The sequence below is a fragment of the Hemitrygon akajei genome, chromosome 8 (genome assembly GCF_048418815.1).
Source record: "Hemitrygon akajei chromosome 8, sHemAka1.3, whole genome shotgun sequence".
NCBI classification, from domain to species: domain Eukaryota; kingdom Metazoa; phylum Chordata; class Chondrichthyes; order Myliobatiformes; family Dasyatidae; genus Hemitrygon; species Hemitrygon akajei.
Genome location: NC_133131.1, coordinates 41,763,607 through 41,784,122, shown reverse-complemented (window position 1 = coordinate 41,784,122; position 20,516 = coordinate 41,763,607). Strand labels below are relative to the sequence as shown.

Genomic DNA, 20,516 nt, shown 5'->3' with positions numbered 1-20,516 from the left:
AGCGTTTCTCCTGGTGCGTCTCAAGGGGTTGTTCCTCAGACCCTCTTTTATCCTTACTCACGGGGTCTCAGATGTCAATCCAGTTGGGATGATGCAATCCCTCAACCAGCCCACTCTGGTCGTCCCCTGAGGGCTTCAATGAATAGTACAGTACTCAATACACAATTCTGTCTCCAAGAGACAATAGCCGTTATCAGGGGTTTTTGTTTCGCTGAGGCCAGGACACATTCCAAACCTTGAGGATTCTGCGTGTCTCTCTCTCTCTTATTTCCTGGGTCCCAGACCCAAATTAATAGCGATCTTGCGATTCTCAAAAAGGAGGGGGCGACTTTGTACCCTTAGGCCCCTCAGAGTTGCTCCACCTTCGTAACAGACCTTTGATTTGGACTGTTATGCGAGTAGATCTTATATATTTGCTGCACTTTCTTTAGAAAAAATCAATGATAATGTCTTAAAAGAAAGAAATGGGTTTATTGATTTTTTTGCTCTCATTAGCATATTTTTGAAAAGATTATATGTTGCAATGCGGCTCTAATTTGATACTGCATCATTGTGCATGGAGGGGGGTCACTGCACAAGATAGAAAGAGCTGCAGAAAGTTGTAAACAGCCAACTCCATCATGGGCACTAGCCTCCCCACTGTCAAGGACAACTTCAGAAAAGCAGCAGCCATCAGTAAGGACCCTCACCATGCCCTCTTCTCATTGCTAAAATCAGTGAGGAGGTACAGATGCCTGAGCACAACACAATGTTTTAGGAACAGTTTCCTCCCCTCTACTGTCAGATTTCTGAATGGACAATAAATACTACTTCATTACTTTTTCCTCTCTTTATTTGCACTATTTATTTAAATATAATTCTTGTAATTTGTAGTATATTTTGTGTATTGCACTGACTGCGCTGCAAAACAACACACTTCACGACTTAGTCATTGATAATAATTCTGATTCTGATTAAGGCTTTCTGGTGTTTATTCCTAGCGTTCTGACTTTTGGTATCTTGGTGTGGATGGTGAAATAGGTATTACTGTCCCAAGCACTTCTTCCTAGATCTGAGCTCAGGGCAAGGGTGGTGAATGCTTGGCAGAGTAGCTGATCTTTACTTGTTCCATAACCTAAAAATGTCAAAATCTGTGGGTTGAGTCCATGGTGAGTCAATAAGGAGCAAACTTGAAATAAAAAAAACTTTGCTATAGTGTTTTGCATTTATAATATTGATCACACTATCTTGGCCAGACCTTACGTTCTAATGTTTTCCGATTGTTAGACCTGTTAGAAGCATGTAAGCAGTGCGGCAGCAACGTACTCTCCTACTTCTCCAGCTTCAAGGACTCGACAACGCTGAGCACTGCAGATTGCACTCCGGTGAGAGAGAGTCTGAACCAGATACACTCCATTGCCGAGGTAAGAAGCTGAGCCTGTTCCTTTAAGTTTGCGAGAACTGGATGAAGTTGGGAGCATATTGAAACAATCTAAACTGCGGGAAGGTCCAGCCAGGATTACTCACGCTGTTTCTCCATCCGAGAACTGCTGAAGAAACAGGATTTAAGAACTGGACCAGTGTTGTCCTCTTGATGTGTTTCACCACCATTGAAGGCAAAATATGCCACCTGTGTAGCTCTTGAAATTATGGACTGACATGAGTTTTCTATTCATCTCTGTTGTCTGCGATGCTGCTGACCACTGTATATACGTTTGTTTTAGGAACTAAGGCCTAAAGGACGAGACATCAAACAGAAAGAACTGGGTGATCTTGTGGAACAAGAGATGTCTGCTACGTCCGCAGCTGTTGAGGCAGCAACCAAAAGGATAGAGGTGATTTCAAATAAACCCAGTGTTAATTTCATTAGCTAGAACAGTAGAAAGTTGTTATAATATTCTGTTGCTCTAAGAGGCATGTCTGGAAGAGAGGATATTGTGGTGTACGTGAGGAAACACTCAGAGCAAGATTGATTCCTGGGACATGTGGAATCTTCCTGCAACAATTTGTTTTCTGTTTCAGTTTTCAGCATCTGCAATCTCTTGTATTTTTATTTAGTGCAAGTCCCATTTCTCAGCTGTTGGCCAGTAACTATGCTGGTGACAGCAGACACATATACAAAAGAACAAATAGGGAACACTAGGTGGCCACTCAGCCCATCAAGTTTGTTCCACTGTTTAATAAGATGATGGTGATCTGATTGTGTGACCTCACCTCCACATTCCTGATTAGCCACAGAGTCTTCCATTCCCCTGCAAAACAAGTATCTACCTCCCTCGGCTTTGCAAATATTCAAAGGCTCAGTGTTTCAGTGGCCTTTGAGGAAGAGAGTTCTAAAGATTCACAATCCTCAGTGTAAACAGTTTTCCTCATCTGTGTCTTAAAGTGATGACTCCGTATTTTTAAGCAGTGAGAAGAGAGGGAGATGTGTCAAACGCAGGCAGATGGGACAGGGCTAGATGCTCCCACAAGGAAGCATCCTCTCCACTTCCACCTATCAAGACTCCTCAAAATCTTGTATATTCTAATAAACCATGTATCACTCTTTTTCTGCCATGCTGAATGATGCCTTCCAGGACAGTGATGCTGGAATCAGCCTCAAGTACAGAGTGGATGGGAAGCTCTTCAATGTGAGGAAACTTCAAGCTATTACCAAAGTGAAGTAAACTGTTCTGAGAGACCTCCTCTTTGCCGATGTCTGCGCCCTGTGCGCTGGCTCAGAGCCAGAGATGCAAGTCAATATGGACAAACTCTCCACGGCTTGTGACATCTTTGGACTCATCATCAACATCAAAAAGACCGAAGTCATGCACCAGCCTGCTCCTCATGCACCGTACACAGAACCAAAAATCACAATCAAAGGATAGAAACTACAGGCAGTGGGCCAGTTTACTTACCTTGGCAGCACCCTCTTCCGAGCAGTGACTATTGATATAGAAGTTAACTGCAGAATGGCAAAGGCAAGTTCTGCTTTCGGTAGACTGCGCTCCACTGTATGGGAACGTCGAGGAATCAGCCCAGCAACAAAACTGAAGGCCTACGGAGCCGTGGTACTCACTCCCCTCCTGTATGCCTGTGAAACGTGGACCGTGTATCGAAGGCATGCAAGACAGCTCAACCATTTCCACATGGCTTGTCTTCGCAGAATATCAGGCATCAGGTGGCAAGACAAAGTACCAGACACTGAAGTTCTTTCTAGAGCAAGTCTGCCATCAGTCCACACACTGCTGATGAGAGCACAGACCCAGTGGGCTGGTCACATCATCCGCATGCAGGACGAACGCATACTCAAGCAGCTTTCTTTTGGGGAACTCTCTGCTGGAAGATGCTTGCATGGAGGGCAGAAGAAACATTATAAAGACACACTAAAGGCCTCCCTGAAGTCGTTTGACGTAGACACGAACTCCTGGGAAACGCTGGCACAAAACTGCCCTACCTGGCGCGGCCTCATCCACGAAGGCTGTCAGGTTTACAAAGCAAGGCGCACAGCCGAAGCACAACATCAGCGTGAGCTACGCAAGTCCAGAGCCACCAGCGCAACAACTGCAGTGCCTATACGTCTGCCCAACATGTGCCAGGGCATTCCGTGCCCAAATTGGCCTGACCAGTCATCTTCGGACACACCACATCCAGTCTCAAAACGACTAATGGTATCGAGGTCTTCATCGACGATGACGATGGACGAACAACAGCATCACTCTTTTTAAATTCCAATAGATACAAGTCCAGCCTTCCCTTGTATTCCAAAATGGCGCTGATGATATTTTGCAGACAGCTTAATAAACTACTAAAGCTTCTACTGGGTATACTTCTTTCGAACTGCGATTGCTGAAATCCGCAGCTGTAATTTCCCATTAAGGAACGTACCTTTGAGCCGTCTAAACGAGCTAGTAATTTTACAGTCTCCTGACAGACTTGGTGAACCTGACTCCCAGGACTGCAGGTATGGCACACTGAAGTGGGCGAAGTTCAGCCGTCGTTGCCGGAAGAAAATGCCGGGGTGGACTTCAAGCCAGATTTAAAGTGTTGAGGCCCGAGAGCTGAAAACAAACCAGTGTGCAGCCCCACTACTCTGTCCCAGCCAAGGTCCCCCCACCTGAGCCTGTCCTATTTGACCATCTCCTTCTCTCCTCACCACTACTGCCAGGCAGGGTCACTTTCTGCCAGGCTCAGATGCAGTGGTTGCCCTAGAGCCATCCTCAGCCGGCTTCACTCAGTGCTGAACTGACTCTGCAGTTCACATCCTCGTATTACTTGTTTATTTTCGTTTATAATTTGCACTGTTTGTCCTCTTTTGCACAGTGGATGTTTGTTGGTCTTTGTTAATTTATTTCAAGGATCCTGTTGTACTTATTTTATCTTGTGGGTGCCTGCAAAAAATGATTCTCAATGTTGTATCTGATTATACATACTTTGTACTTTGAACTTGTATGGCAACCTGCCAGCTCTAGGTTTTAATCTAATAAATCTTCTGTGAACTGTGCATTACCATCTTACTTAATGAAGTGACTTGTCCTGTATAGAGTGCTGCATACATGGTACATGACAATTCCCTACCTATAAATAATAACTTTCCATTGGATATAATAGCTAGCTGCTCTGCCTGCCTATTAGTCTTTTGTCAATCGTGCACTTGGACACCCAGTTCCCTGAACATGCTTCCCCAGATAACTTTTTAAATGAATTTTTGCTTCAATTGTCCTTACAGGCAGTGAGTTCCAACCATCTGTAAAAGAACAAAAGAAGCATCTGTTGCACTTTAGATGAAACCAAAATTCCCCGGTTTTTGGATAATCTTATCAGCTTTTTGAAATCTTTGTCTTTGTTGACATCTCTCTAAGAGAAACTAGCAGACACATAATTTTATTGATTGATTGAGATACATCGCCGAATAGGCCCTTCCGGCCGTCCGAGCTGCACCCGCCCAGCATTCCCCGATTTAATTCTCTCCTGATCCCGGGACAATTTACAGTGACCAATTAACCTACATCTTTGAGGTGTGGGAGGAAGCTGGAGCACCTGGAGGAAACCCATGCGGAGCATGTACCAACTCCTTACAGGTGGCAGCGGGAATTGAACCTGGGTCACTGGTGCTGTAAAGTGTTATGCTCACCGCTATGTTATTGTGCCTTCTCTATATCTCCTGTAAATTTCACTAGGGACTCCTCTGTTCTCAGGCAACCAAACGTAGCCCAGTGAAAGTTTCTCATTGATTGAATCCTCCCGCTGTGCTATTGTTCCCGTAAATCCTCCCTGTGCATTCTGTAGCACTGTCAGCTTATCTAATGTGCGGTTATTTAGAGTATTCCAGCACCAGTCTGATTGCTGCTTCACGCTGTTTTATAATGACCTCCTTTTCTCTTGTATTCTATAGCTTGGCAATTAAAATAAATAGACTCTCTTGTGCTAAACTACTAGGATATCCAGATCTCTTTAATGTGCTTCAGCAGATAGTATTTAAAAGTTGTGAAGATTTCTGCCTCAATTACAGCTCCAGCCATTGGTGCACAGATTAATTTGTGCACTTCCCAGTACTCTGCCATTTGCTTTATCTGATCACCTTAAACTTAACAGCATCAATGTTACACCGGCCTGACAAAGGGTCTCGGCCCGAAACGTCGACAGTGCTTCTCCCTATAGATGCTGCCTGGCCTGCTGTGTTCCACCAGCATTTTGTGTGTGTGGCTTGAATTTCCAGCATCTGCAGATTTCCTCGTGTTTGCTCAATGTTACACTTGACTGGTTCCTTTGGGTAAAGAATTTAAAACTATAGGATCCGAGTGTCAGAATGAGGAGCAGCATTTTAGAGCTGCGATGGTGGTTGTGAATCTTCTGAACTCCTTATGCTCGACTGCTTTTGCTTAATACATCAAGACTGAGATGAGTAGATTTTATTGGGCACAAGGAGTTAAGGAATGTGGGATTAGGATTGGAAGGTGCAATTCACATCGAAGTTCAGCCTTTGGGAGGCAGAGCAGGTTTGGGAGGTCAGGTGAGTCCCTGACTGTTTCATTGGTTTTAAAGGTAATACTAAATTCAAACGCAGGATGATAAATTGTTAGGTGGAGTTGGTAAAACAAATGTTTAGGGGCTTCCTGTAGATTGACCTGTTTTCTTGTGCCAGTGATAACATGTTTTCGCTTACATGTCACCGTGTACAGATTTTCCACAAAGTAAAGCAAGGCATGCCAGCTAAGATTTGGGTGGGATGGTGGGGGTGAAGTTCACAAAGAAACAAGTCAGTTTTGTATTTGTTTGCATTCGCAAAGGGAAGGAAGATTTCCTTTGTACCTAACTAAATTCTTTCACTTCTAGAATTTCAGTTCCGAGTTAGTCTACTATAGAACAGTTTGAAGTAATTTGTTTTGTGAGTCCTGTATAGAGCAAGGCTATGTAGGATGAGATGGAGCACTTGGTAGAAAGTGAAGGGTGGATTACAAAGGCAAAGTCTGAAGGTTTTGAGTACGAGGTGATAGCAAGAGCTCTGTGTATTACTGCTAGTACTTATTTAAGTTCCATTTATTTCCATCTGGCCGATCTTCCTGTCTGAAGTTAGCTTGCAGGAAGTTGAAAACTATTTTACTTGAAACTGTGTGCCTTTTCTAACAGCTAGTCCAATATGTACTCTCTGTCTAGAAAAGTGAAAGAGTAGATTGACATGATGCAGAATTCAATTTCTTCATTTTCAGAAGACTGATCGTTGTCTAATCACAAACAAGAGAAAATCTGCAGATGCTGGAAATCCAAGCAATACACACAAAATGCTAGAGGAACTCAGCAGGCCAGGCAGCATCTATGAAAAAGAGTACAGTTACATTTCAGGCTGAGAAACAAGTCTATAAATGGGATCGACCCTGCTGAAGGTCTCGGACTGAAACGCCGACTGTACCGTTTTCCATAGATGCTGCCTGGCCTGCTGAGTTCCTCCAGCATTTTGTGTGTGTTGCTCAGGTGAATGTTACCTGTTGGATTTTAAAGTGGTTTTGTTTAACCAGTTCTCTCTTTTCTTTAAAATCTTGTAACCAGGAAATGTTAAGCAAGTCAAGAGCAGGAGACACTGGTGTAAAGCTGGAGGTGAATGAAAGGTAATTATCTCAGTTCATATCAGTCTACATCAAGTTTGGATGCTGGCCATTGAATACAACTTCACTGTTAAAGTTCTTTTAATATTAAACTCTCAATGAGAAAGTAATTATTTACCATTCTGTAGCCCGTTTTGTGAAATCTCAGCAAGTTGCCATGCAATCACTAGTAGTTTCCAGAGTCATTGTATCTACTCAGTACGGTGGGCTTATGTTTACAGTCATCTCTCTGCAGTGGTGTTTCTAAGTGCGATCAGGAGACAACAATTGTGACAGTTCCACACCAATTTAGAATTTTAGGAATAACACAAGTGGTTTTTAAAAGATTTAATTTTAAAAAATCTCTTTAGTTTTTGACCTTTGAATGTTGTAGAGGTATTAATCAGCTAGCCATCAGTCCTGATCTGCTGATTTGTGGATGGAACTTTAGAAGTTCCTGCTGGAGGGATTGTTCATTTTGATCAGAAACAGAAGTCAACAATGCAGCTCGTGTGTCATCATTAAAGTTGTCCCTATTTGATTGAGATCCAAGGATGTAACTGATTCCCATTCAGCACCTTGATTGTCAATTAACTAATTCCATTCTCATCCAGTCCATTCCACAGAATGACAAATGACTGCTAATTTTCTATTATTCAGAATTCTCATGGGCTTGGGCAAACCCATTTTTCATCCACTTCCTTTGCAGATTCTGTTGAATAAGTTCCTTGTCCATTTATAGACTTGAATCAGAAATAAAATTGACTAGTTTACTACATTTTGACTACAATCATACTGAACTGCTTTAAATCCTATTCTCTAAGTTTGTTTGTCTGCATTATTTACTTCAGGATCCTTGAATCTTGCACTGACTTGATGCATGCTATCAAAATGTTGGTTCTGACGTCGAAGGATCTACAGAGGGACATAGTGGAGAGTGGAAGGGTAAGAGCCTTGTAAAACCTAGTTGCAGAACCACACGAAGCCTCTTGAAACTACCCCAGCCATCAATCACCTATTCACATCAATCCTATTGCTTCTCCCCATATTTCCATCACTCAAGCCACTCACCCACACACTAGGGCTATTAACATATTGAGCCTTTCCTAAGTATCTACCTCTCCTACCATTGGATCACGTATCTCTCTGCTGGCTTAGTTTTCAATATTTGAATACTGAGCTGTGAAGTGCACTGTTGTTTCACTGTTAAAGGTGATTGTATCAGTGCACAGTGCTATTGAAACAGGCTCGGTGAGTCCTCCAACCAGATATTTCAGGAACAACTTAGTAGCAACTATGGAAGAGACTTGTAATAGACTATTTGCATATACTCACCATATGAAATTAATAGTTGTTTTCTGTCATTTTACTGGAATTCCTTCCCAAACTGATGGCAGCAAGTCAGGAAATGGCAACAAGGAACGCACTTGTCCCTCCTTGCAATGTTGTTTCATGTTCTGTCCAGCCTGGTCCTTCGTTTCCCTTCTGATCATTTGTGTTTCAGACAAAGCCCAATTCTTTATCTGGACTCAGGAGGACGGGTTTGAATTTCATCTGTCAGTCATGCAGTGGCACATGGAGAATGGGCACTTAGATGAAGTAATAGTCCTAGCGTATCCAGCAACATGTCAGAACCTTCAACAGAGAAGGTGCCATGATGGCTTTGTGTTTCTTGCTCATAGGGGGCAGCGTCCCAGAAAGAGTTCTATGCCAAGAACTCCAGATGGACCGAAGGACTCATTTCTGCATCAAAGGCTGTTGGCTGGGGAGCTACTGTGTTGGTGTAAGTATTACAACTGCTGTTCTTTTACAGTTCTAGCATCAGTCACCTATGGACTCTGCTGCTGAATCTGGATCCCAGTTGCAATCATGTCTGGTTAACAAGATTGCAATGGGAGTTTAAGGATTGGATACCATTGCATTCAAGTTGAATAGTCAAAGGATCAAATTAAAAAAATAAAATCTCTTTTTCTAGAATCATAGAAGTAAGACACAGGAGAAAGCTATTTGGCCCATCAAATTCACAGTGCAATGTAGTCAGTCTCATTACTATGTTTGCTCTTAAGATAACTTTCCTTTGAGTATCTATCCAGTTCTCGTTTATAAGTCCTAATAGACTTTGTTTTCATGACCCTGATAGGCAACATCATTCCATGTCATTTCTGATCTCTTCAGTTGTGTTCCTTTTAAGACCATAAGGTATAGGAGCAGAATTAGGCCTTTTAGGCCATCAAGTCCTCTCCACCAATGCATCACGGCTGATCCATTTCCCCCTCAGCCCCAGTCTCTAGCCTTCTCCCCATTACCCCTAATTTCCTCAATTAAACCCAGTCTTGTACAAATCTCTTTCAATTTTCTTTACTCCATGCACGATTGCTCCAGTCTCTCCAGTCAGACATTGTTGATCAAATCCTTCATTCATAAAGCCAATCTTGCCGTCAATCTCCCTACGGCTTTCCACTTCCGTCCTAAAGTATGGTGACCAGAATTTCATAAGTACGTTTATTTGTAGTCCAACAGTGCATCAAGTGTAGTAGCATTTCCAATACTTCCTGTATGAAGGTGAGGACACCACGTACCTTAGCACACACATTCCCTGTGTGCCCCACTAGCTGTAAAGGTTCATACACAACATTTGTCTCTCAGTCATTTATATTAGAATATGTCACTTGGTCTATAATATTGTTCAGCATTGATTTTTCCGAAGTATATTAATGTACTCATCTCTATTAACTTTCATCTCTACCTGTCTATCCACTCTGCTTCAGGTTGCTGCAGTCTGACATTATGCTCATTATTTACTCATCTCCTATTTTTGTATCATTTGCAAACTTCAAAATTTTTCCCGCTGCTTATGAATTTGGCAATATATATAAAAATGGCATTGACATCAAGGAACAACTCTCTATCATACTCCAGTCAGAAAACTATCTGTTTACTATAACCCTCTGATTTCTATCATTAAGCCAGTTCTTTACCCACTCAGAAACCGACTCTTTTACTCCCTATCCACAGCTTAACTGGTCTGCTTTTTATATGGGAGTTAGTCAAATGCCTTCTGAAAATCTAAATAAATAACCTCTTCTACATTTACTTTTATTGACCATCTCATCAGAAAATTCAGTTATGTTAGTTGAACACAAGTTGCCTTTAATAAATCTCTAAGTAGGCTCTAAGTAACTTTTAATTTTTCCTGAACATTGTTTCTAAGAACTTCACCATCATTAAAGATAAACTGACTGGTCTATAGTTGGTAGTAAGCATTTTGTTGAAACCCTTTTTGTAAGGGGCATTTCTTTAAGCACAGTTAGCTTTTCTCATACCTTATTAACTTTCACCCTTTCCTCTACCTTGAGTACCTCCCTTCCTTTGAGTAATTATTTCCAATCTGCCTCCTGGATGTAGAGCAAAACTAATGTCAGATAAATACAGAAGCTAAAAATGGGATCTTACTTGGGAAAGAAGATACTTGTGAAATTCCAGATATCCATAAGAGAATTATTAGGTGCTGAACGGAAGTTGAGTAGCATTTTTCTGTGCCTCTATGATTCTAAATGTACCTGTTAATATATTCACACTTCTAGTTTCTCCTTGCAGATTTCAGTACCAACATCTATAATTCAGACTTCTATTGTGAACCATGCCTAATCTTAAATTGTCTGATAATTAACCAGTGTAAAAACCTGACAACTTTGCTGAGTTCCTCCTTGTCCTTGTCTGCTGTAGACTTTGTAACAAGTGTGACAACTTTCAGCATGCCGGGGGTTGGGGAGATTAAGAAAGGATTCTGACAGCAGTTGTACTGCTACAGATACTGTTGTTGCTTTGAAGGTTTAAAAGAGGAAATGTGGAGCTGAAGTTGCAGGCTGGTCCTCAGAAGGTTGTAAATGGCCACCAGTTATTGGGATTGGTACTGTTCACAATGACAGAGGTGTATGGCTAGCAAGAAGGTGTGCAAATTTCTACTCGAGGGGGAGGGATGATAACTAATTCTAAGTACTAAAGGAAGCTGTGGTAGTGGATGGACAGAGGTGTTGCCGTAGAAACTCAGTGTAAATAATTTGTTTTCGATGGTAAATACATACTGATGTGGGAAAGCAGAGTTCTCTTTCATGTCATAGACAGTAAACAAAGCAGTAAGTTCCCAACAAAATGTAATAGAATACTAGGTGTATATACAAAATATAAGATTTGAGGTGCAGTGGTTGAGCATTAGAATACTGAAAACGCTAGAGATTCTGCAGATGCTAGAAATGCAGAGCAACATGCACAAAAATGCTGGAGGTCAGGCTGCATCTGTGGAAATGAATAAACAGTCGATGTTTCGGGCCAAGGGCCTTCATTTGGACTGAAACTGAAACCAAGCAATTGTGGAGGTTTGGGCTTGTTGCTACAGAATAATGAGGTAAGGATGAGTCTGGTAGGGCAGCCATGATGGGCTCAAAGGCCTACTTCTGCTCCTGTGTCTTATAGGTTATGGTGAGAATGGAGATGAGAGGGATAATAAATCAGCCATGATGGAATGGCAGAGCAGGCTCAATGGGCCAAATGGCCCAACTCTGCTCCCATGTGTTATGGTCTAAAAGTGGCACAGATTTTCTAGAATGCTTTGTGACCACCCACAAATGTGAAGGGAGAGCTAAATTTTCATTAAAGTAGGAGATCATACTGTTCTGTTTAAAATTATATACGCCTGAGACAGGATCGAATCATTGAAGGCCCAACAAGCATAGAGACGGCATTAAATGTAAGCAAAATAGGACACAAATGTTTTAAAAATTGGACCAAATAGTAATTGGCTAGAAATGAAGTTCTTTCCTTCTGGTTTGCAATGGTTCAGAGATGCTTATGTGACTAGAGACAGCTTGTTGGCCTCGTGGCCATTGGGTGACAGGGATCCTGCTGCTTGGCTGAAGCAGACCGTCAGGAAAGGGCAGGCGCACCACACAGCGATCACTTGATATTTGAGGTCGGCTGCTTCAACATCGTCCTTATAATGTGGGTTATCAGAGTCACATGTTAGCATTCTTTTGGGCAATAATGTCCTCTAATACTTTAATGCAATTTATGCTATATGTTTGTATATTATGTCCTTGTGGTAATTCTCATTGATGCTTGTTCAACGAGCTTCTGTCGGCTGGTGGCTCTCTTTCTGCCATAGGAACGTTCTGATTTATGGTGCGGTGCTGAGATTTGATAAATGGTTTGGAGCTTGCACTAGTATTCTCCCACTTGTCTGTTCAGGGATGCTGCAGATATGGTTGTCCAGGGAAAGGGGAAGTTTGAGGAATTAATGGTGTGTTCCCACGAGATTGCAGCCAGTACAGCACAGCTGGTTGCTGCCTCCAAGGTGAGTCCTCGCCTTCTTCATATCCTCTCAATTACATGAGGCAAATGGGTAGAAACCTTCCTAAAGGAATGCCGAGAGTTGAAAAATGTTAATTTAGTTTATAAAAACTTTATATTTGATATAACATCCCACTGATTGAACAGATGGATTGGAAAAGTGATTCGATATGTTAGAGTCACAACATTTATCTTCCAGTACAGCTTGTGAGGGATAGTCTTATCAATGACCCTGTATGCACGAGAGTGCCTAGAGTTCACTTTACAATTATAAAGCACCCGTATTTCAGCGTGTTTGCGATTGTTTTTATCAGTCTTGCTTCTGACAGTGACACCGTCTGAGATAGCGCAGTGCTGTCAGGAGTTTCATGTTTACTGAATATTGTCCGACTACTGAGAGCCATACCGTTCTGTACAGCTCAGAAACTGTAGGCTCATGGCAATATCCTTCTCCATCTACACAACTCCATTTGTCCACACTGGGTCCTGATCAGTACATGCCTTGTCTATTTAAGTGCCTGCCTAAATGTCTCTTAAATATTGATTGTATCTGATTCCATCACCTCCTCTGCCAGTGAGTTCCAGATATTCCCCTCAAATCTCCTTTAGAATTCCTTCCTTTCACCTTAAATCTATGCCCCCTGTTTTTGATACCCCAACGGGGATAAGAGTCTGACAATCTACCCCATCGATAGCTCTGATAATTTACATACCTTAATCACCCCTCAATCTCCTTTGTTTCAGGGAAAGCAAACTAGTCTCACCCCATTCCTAAATGCCTCTAATCTATGCAACATTCAGGCGAATATCCTCTGCACACTCTTTACCCAAGTTTCCTCTGATATATGTCCTGCTGTAGTCTTAGCCTTTCTCACTATCTGCAATACCAAGAACCTTTGTGTCATCCACAGCTTTATTAATTATCTGTCCTATCTTCACAGCCAAATTATTGATGGACATCTTAACAAATGATTCCAGCTCTGATCCTTGCAGTACATCACTGGTCCTAGACTTCCAGATGGAAAAGTACCCTTCCCCTATCATCCTCTGCCTTCTGTCACCAACCCAACTTTGGATCCAGTTGGCTTATCTCACCTTTGATCCATAACCTTTTGGATGTGGCATCTTGTCATATGCCTTGCTGAAGTCCATAAATGCAACATCTACCACCCTGTCTTCATCAATCTTCTTGGCTACCCCCTCAAAACAAAAAGTCAAGTTAATGAAACAGGAATTCCCTTGCATGAAGCAATGTTGACTATCGCTGATCAGTCCCAGTCTTTCCAAATGTACTTAAATCCTATTCTGATAATTTCTCAACCATTTACATAAGGCTCACTGGCCTGTGGTTATCTGGCTTGTCCCAACATTAAATAGTTATATTTCGGTTTTGTAGCACTCACCTATAGCTAAAGAAGATGCAAAAATCTCCATCAAAACCCCAGCTCTTTCCTCCATTGCTTCCCACAGCATTCTGAGGTAGATCTCACCCAGGAGACGTAACTTAAGGGTCTGTACCTGAAAGGTTGACTACTTGCCTTCAGAGATGATTCTTGATCCATTGAGTTCCTCCAGCATCTTGTTCATCCAACCTTGGGGATTTATTCACCCTTATGTGCTCAAGACATTTAACACCTCCAATTCTTTAATATTGATATGCTGCAGACTATTGATATACCCCTCCCAGAGCTTACTCTGTTGCAGATCCTTCTCCAAATAAGCCATACTCATTTAGGGCTTTGCCTGACCACATATGGATTACTCCCAAGTGATCCGTCCTTTTCCTGGTTTCCTCTTGCTCCTGATACACTCTTATTTGAGGCAATCTCTGCTGCAGGTGAAAGCGGATAAAGACAACAGTAATCTCGGAAGGCTGCGGGAAGCATCCAAGGGAGTTAACGAGGCCACGGCCAAAGTGGTGGCTTCCACCAAATCGGGGAAGTTCCAGATTGAGGAGAAAGGTAGTGCACTATTCCCATTGTGTATGAGTGTGATACAAAGCAGAGGGGTGGGTGGTAGAGTGTGTGGGGGGTTTTGGTAGGGGTGAGGGGGTGTGCATTGATTCACATAACTTAAAACACTGCAGTCACTGGAAGCATGGAATTATTAAGTCAGGCAATGTTCGGAGAGAGAATGATTAAACTGGTCCTCTAGGTCAATAACTGATCTAGGAAGCAGAGAAGCTTTTTCAGTATTCTGACAAAAGATAATTAAGTTAATTATTTAACATTTCAATCTCTATAGATATTGCCTGTTTTGGTGAATTTTTGTAGATTTTTTTTATTGCAGATAGCTTCTCATTTTTCAAATGTGTTACTTTTTCATTGATGCCTACTTGCATACAGGGGGACTGACACAGAGTCTATGGCAATACCTTTGTTAAAATTTTAGCCGCTAAATTTACACTGATAGTTATGCACTCAGTAGACACTTTTGTTAGGTAGAGAAGTGAAACCCAGTGTGGTTTCTGCTGCTGTAGTCCATCCACTTCAACGTTCGGCATGTGTTCTGCATTCAAAGGTGCCCACCTGCACACCACTGTTGTAACACTTTGTTATTTGAATGACTGTTACCTTCCTGTCATCTCTGAACTCTCTCATTAACAAGGCGTGTTTGCTCACAGATCTGCCACTCACTGGATATTTTCTGCACCATTCTCTGTAAACTCTGGGGACTGTTTGTGAAAATCCCAGGAGATCAGCCGTTTCTGAGATACTCAAACCACCCTGTCTGGCACCGATGGTCAAACTCACTTAGGTCACATTTCTTCTCCATTTTCATGTTTGGTCGGAATGACAACTGAAACTCTTAACCATCTCTGTGTACTTTTATGCATTGAGTTGCTGATACATGATTGGTTGATGTATACATGGTACATGTATAACAGTTGTCACCTTTAATGTATCAGCTTCACATTGACAAATGGTGTTGTCAATGACAGCAAGCAGACCCACATGATATACAGGTATAGACTAAAACTACCAATTTATGGTATCTCTTCAATCAGCGGGTAGAAAGGAAATGGACAATACCAACACCCACAGCACTGTTTCCAGCAAAAAGTACTTTTGGTTGACGAAAATAAATTGCAAATGAGGAGCCGTAGCTTATGTCTATCTGTTGCTGATGATTTTTTTCCTGATGCTTTCATTCATCTGTTCCAGACACAATGGATTTCTCCAGCATGACGCTGACACAAATCAAGCGACAGGAAATGGACTCACAGGTATTATAAAACTACTTTTGCTTGGCTCTCTGCTTCTTTCCATTGTTTCTTGAAGTAATGAAAGAGATAAAGTGTCTGATTGTATCTTCCACATCCCTTCAATTAAATGCATTTTCCACGTACCGTTGCCCACCAGCAGGGGAACATTTTTAGGGGAATTAACATTAAGCTTGCATTCTAATCAGACTGAATTTATCCAGCAAGCTCTCTGTCAAATGAGGCAGTGGGAAGCTACAACTTGCAGTTTCTCAGAAGCTGTACCTCCTGCAGTATGATGATGAGCATCATTCAAATAATAAATAATACTTGACCAGATAGAGTGCTGTTCTTTTAGTGGAGAGAAGAGGACTGATGCATGCTCAACAGCTCTGCATCATTACTATTAAAGATAAAGAATCTGAATTTTCCTTTGGAAGTTAGAGGTGGGAATCTGGTACTTGTATATGATCTGCAGAAAGAATGGGGCTGGTCAGCTTTTTCTGTGCACTGAAAACTGGTGCAAGGCCCCTACAAGTTCACTGAAAACTGGTGCAAGGCCCCTACAAGTTCACTGAAAACTGGTGCAAGGCCCCTACAAGTTCACTGAAAACTGGTGCAAGGCCCCTACAGGTTCACTGAAAGCTGGTGCAAGGCCCCTACAGGTTCACTGAAAGCTGGTGCAAGGCCCCTACAGGTTCACTGAAAGCTGGTGCAAGGCCCCTACAAGTTCACTGAAAGCTGGTGCAAGGCCCCTACAGGTTCACTGAAAACTGGTGCAAGGCCCCTACAAGTTCACTGAAAACTGGTGCAAGGCCCCTACAAGTTCACTGAAAGCTGGTGCAAGGCCCCTACAAGTTCACTGAAAACTGGTGCAAGGCCCCTACAAGTTCACTGAAAACTGGTGCAAGGCCCCTACAAGTTCACTGAAAGCTGGTGCAAGGCCCCTACAAGTTCACTGAAAACTGGTGCAAGGCCCCTACAAGTTCACTGAAAGCTGGTGCAAGGCCCCTACAAGTTCTCTGAAAACTGGTGCAAGGCCTCTACAAGTTCACTGAAAGCTGGTGCAAGGCCCCTACAAGTTCACTGAAAGCTGGTGCAAGGCCCCTACAAGTTCACTGAAAACTGGTGCAAGGCCTCTACAAGTTCACTGAAAACTGGTGCAAGGCCTCTACAAGTTCACTGAAAGCTGGTGCAAGGCCCCTACAAGTTCACTGAAAGCTGGTGCAAGGCCCCTACAAGTTCACTGAAAGCTGGTGCAAGGCCCCTACAAGTTCACTGAAAACTGGTGCAAGGCCCCTACAAGTTCTCTGAAAGCTGGTGCAAGGCCCCTACAGGTTCACTGAAAGCTGGTGCAAGGCCCCTACAGGTTCACTGAAAGCTGGTGCAAGGCCCCTACAGGTTCACTGAAAGCTGGTGCAAGGCCTCTACAAGTTCACTGAAAGCTGGTGCAAGGTCTCTACAGGTTCACTGAAAGCTGGTGCAAGGCCCCTACAGGTTCACTGAAAACTGGTGCAAGGCCCCTACAAGTTCACTGAAAACTGGTGCAAGGCCCCTACAAGTTCACTGAAAGCTGGTGCAAGGCCCCTACAGGTTCACTGAAAACTGGTGCAAGGCCCCTACAGGTTCACTGAAAACTGGTGCAAGGCCCCTACAAGTTCACTGAAAGCTGGTGCAAGGCCCCTACACTCCCAGACTGATTCCACCACAAGAGCAGGTGCAATGAAAGTGACAATGTAACATCTTTTTGTCTTTTAATTCCTCCCCTGAAGGTTCGTGTTTTAGAACTGGAAAGTCAACTACAGAAGGAGAGGGAGCGCCTCGGAGGACTACGTAAAAAGCATTATGAGCTGGCAGGAGTCGCTGAAGGCTGGGATGAAGGTGTGTGCAATTTCTTTCTCATTCTACCAAGGCCTTTAGCAGAAAAATCATTATCAACTGTGAAAGTGGGAAGGCAAGTATTCCGAGGCTTTTCCAAATAGTTTACTCGGGACTTGTTTTGCATTCCCTCTGATTGCTTTATGGGAGAGGTCATGACTAAACTCAAGCGAATCTGCAGATGCTGGCAGTATTGAGCAACACACATGAAATGCCGGAGGAACTCAGCAGGTCAGGCAGCATCCATAAAAGGGAATAAATACTTGATGTTTTGAGCTGAGACCCTTCATCAGGACTGAAAAGGGAGGAGGCAGAAAACAGTTAAGAAGGTGGGGCAGGGGAAGGAGTACAGACTGGGAGATGATAGGTGAGACCAGGTGAGAGGAAAGGTCAGGTAGGTGGGGGAGTGGGAAGTAAGAAACTGGGAGGTTATACATTAGGTGGCAGACATAAAGGACTGAAGGAGCAGCAGTCTGATTGGGGAGGACAATGGACCATGGAACAAAGGGAAGTAGGAAGGGCACCAGACAGAGGTGATGGCTAGATGAGGAGAAGAGAAGGGGTAAGAGGGTAATAAGAACAAGGAATCAAAAAGGAACAAAGTGGGGGGGGGGGGAGGAAAAAATGCAGGGGGAGAAATTAGCATCAGTTGGAGAAATTGATGTTCACACCATTAAGTTGGAGGCAACCCAGATGGAATATGAGGCATTACTTCTCCAACCTGATTTCAGCCTCAACATGGCAGTAGAGGAGGCCATAGACATGGGAATGGAAAGTTGAATCGAAATGAGAGGCTACAGGGCATTCTGCCATTTGCGGCAGACAGAGGGAAAGTGCTCGACAAAGCGGCCTCCCCATCTGTGCCGCGACTCACTGATGAGGAGGAGGCCACACTGGAGGTAGCGGCTGTAATCAATAGCTCCGACAAACTCACAAGTGAAATGTTGTTGTCTCACCTGAAAGGACTGTTTGGGGTCCTGAATGGTGGTGAGGGGGGAGGTAAAAGGACAGGGCTAACACGGTTACAGAGATAAGTAACCCTGTCCAACAGAAAACGCAGGATCTTCTGTTGGCTGTTCATTTTAGTTCGACTTCCCATTCCCTTCATCACATGTCTGGCCATAGCCTCCTCTACTGCTATGATGAACCCACATTCACGCTGGAGGAGCAACGCTTCATTCCATTTGGGTAGCCTCCAACCTCATGGCATGAAAACCAACTTCTCTAACTTCTGTTAATCACTCCACCTTCCCCCTTTCTCTGGTTTTCCATTCCCAATTCACCCCTGCTTTTCTTCTCGCCTTTACTTTTTCTACCTATCACCTCCCAGTTTCTTACTTCCTCTTCCCCCATGTACCTTCCTCCCCAGCTGGTCTCTCCTCTCACCAGCCAAACCGTACCCCTTTCCCTCCCCCCACCCACTTTATTCTGGCTGCTAGCCCCTTCCTTTCTAGCCCTGATCAAGGGTCCCATCCATGGATGCTGCCTGAAACTGCTGAGTTGCTCTGTGTGGGAGTTCATGACTGAAACTTGGAAATCAGCATTTTTAAAGCATGTGGCAACCTACACACGTCCCCAGCACCTTCCCGAATCAAAGGTATTGCGGGTTATTTGAACAATTACTTTTTAGTCAGTCTTCACAGTACTGGAAAAGAATAACGTTCATTTTTTTAAATCGAAGCAAGAGGCGGTGAGGGAAGAGGTAAAATAAGCTCGGAGAGAAGCCTTTTTTTTAACTGATCGGGGCAAAGAGGCTAGATTACACAGGCGCATGACGTAGCGCGCCAAAGGTTTAAAAGAAAGACCGCCATATACAGCAGCCATTGTTGTAGCGACCATTGTCAGAGTGGGGTGACTTTGACTCAATCAGGCTTCAGCGAGAACAGGCAGAGGCGAGGTTTGAACGGTGCACGACTGCGCAAGCGCGTGAAGGTCGGCCTCTGAGATCAGCGGGGCAATTTAAAAAGCGAGCAGAGGCTGAGTACGAGCTTCACTCCAGGTGAGGTAAGGCTGGGTAAGCTCCTTTAATTAATCTAATTAGCTTAGGAGTAGGTAATGGAGGCAGCAGTTAGGGCAGTTGAGTGCTCCGTTTGCAGTTTGTGGGAAGTCAGGGCGAGCACAATTGTCCCTGATGACTACACCTGCAAAAGGTGCACCCAGCTGCAGCTCCTGACAAACCGTGTTAGGGAACTGGAGCTGGAGCTGGATGAACTTCGGATCATTCGGGAGGCAGAGGCAAAAATAGACAGGAGTTTCAGGGAGATGGTCACCCCTAGGATTCAGGAGACAGGTAGTTGGGTGACTGTCAGGAGAGGGAAGGGGAATAGACAGGAAGAGTAGAGCACACCTGTGGCCATTTCCATCAACAATAAGTATACCGTTTTGGATACTGTTGGTGGGGACGACCAACCAGGGACAAGTTGCAGTGATTGTGTCTCTGGCACCGAGACTGGACCCTCAGCTCAGAAGGGAAGGAGGGAAAAGAGGAGAGCAGTAGTGATAGGGGATTTGATAGGGGGGCAGATAGGAGGTTCTGTCGAAGTGATTGAGAATCCCGGATGGTCTGTTCCCTCCCTGGTGCCAGGGTCCGCGATATCTCAGATCGGGTTCTCAGTATTCTCAAGAGGGAGGGTGAGCAGCCGGATGTCGTGGTCCATGTAGGGGCCAATGACGTGGGTAGGAAGAGTGAGGAGGTCCTGAAAGGTGAGTTTAGGGAGCTAGGTGCCAAGTTAAAGGACAGGACCTGCAGGATAGCAATTTCAGGATTGCTACTAGTGCCAAGTGTAGGTGAGTTTAGAAATAGTAAGATAGTGCAGATCAACACATGGCTGAAGACATGATGCAGGAGGGAGGGCTTCAGATTTATAGATAATTGGGCAGTTTTCCAGGGAAGGTGGGACCTGTTCTGGTGGAACGGTTTACATCTGAACTGGAGGGGGACAAATATTCTTGCTGGTAGGTTCGCTAGAGAGGCTCCAGTGGATTTAAACTAGATACGAGGGGGGAGGGGAACCAGAGGGTAGGAACAGATGTATGGGAGAAGGAAGAAA

The 20,516-nt window shown here is 43.6% G+C and overlaps 1 protein-coding gene across 2 annotated transcripts in view; it reads left to right on the top strand.

The window, feature by feature from the left end:
• The window catches only part of hip1 (huntingtin interacting protein 1), a 344,258-nt gene that overhangs the window by 316,047 nt on the left and 7,695 nt on the right, over nucleotides 1–20,516 (top strand). For both annotated transcript variants that reach the window (XM_073053676.1, XM_073053677.1), the window contains exons 22-30: nucleotides 1,267–1,403; nucleotides 1,704–1,814; nucleotides 7,006–7,064; nucleotides 7,892–7,985; nucleotides 8,723–8,823; nucleotides 12,285–12,390; nucleotides 14,224–14,347; nucleotides 15,551–15,612; nucleotides 17,361–17,469. In XM_073053676.1, coding sequence (XP_072909777.1) covers nucleotides 1,267–1,403; nucleotides 1,704–1,814; nucleotides 7,006–7,064; nucleotides 7,892–7,985; nucleotides 8,723–8,823; nucleotides 12,285–12,390; nucleotides 14,224–14,347; nucleotides 15,551–15,612; nucleotides 17,361–17,469 — 903 coding nt within the window. The remainder of the gene's footprint in view (nucleotides 1–1,266; nucleotides 1,404–1,703; nucleotides 1,815–7,005; nucleotides 7,065–7,891; nucleotides 7,986–8,722; nucleotides 8,824–12,284; nucleotides 12,391–14,223; nucleotides 14,348–15,550; nucleotides 15,613–17,360; nucleotides 17,470–20,516) is intronic.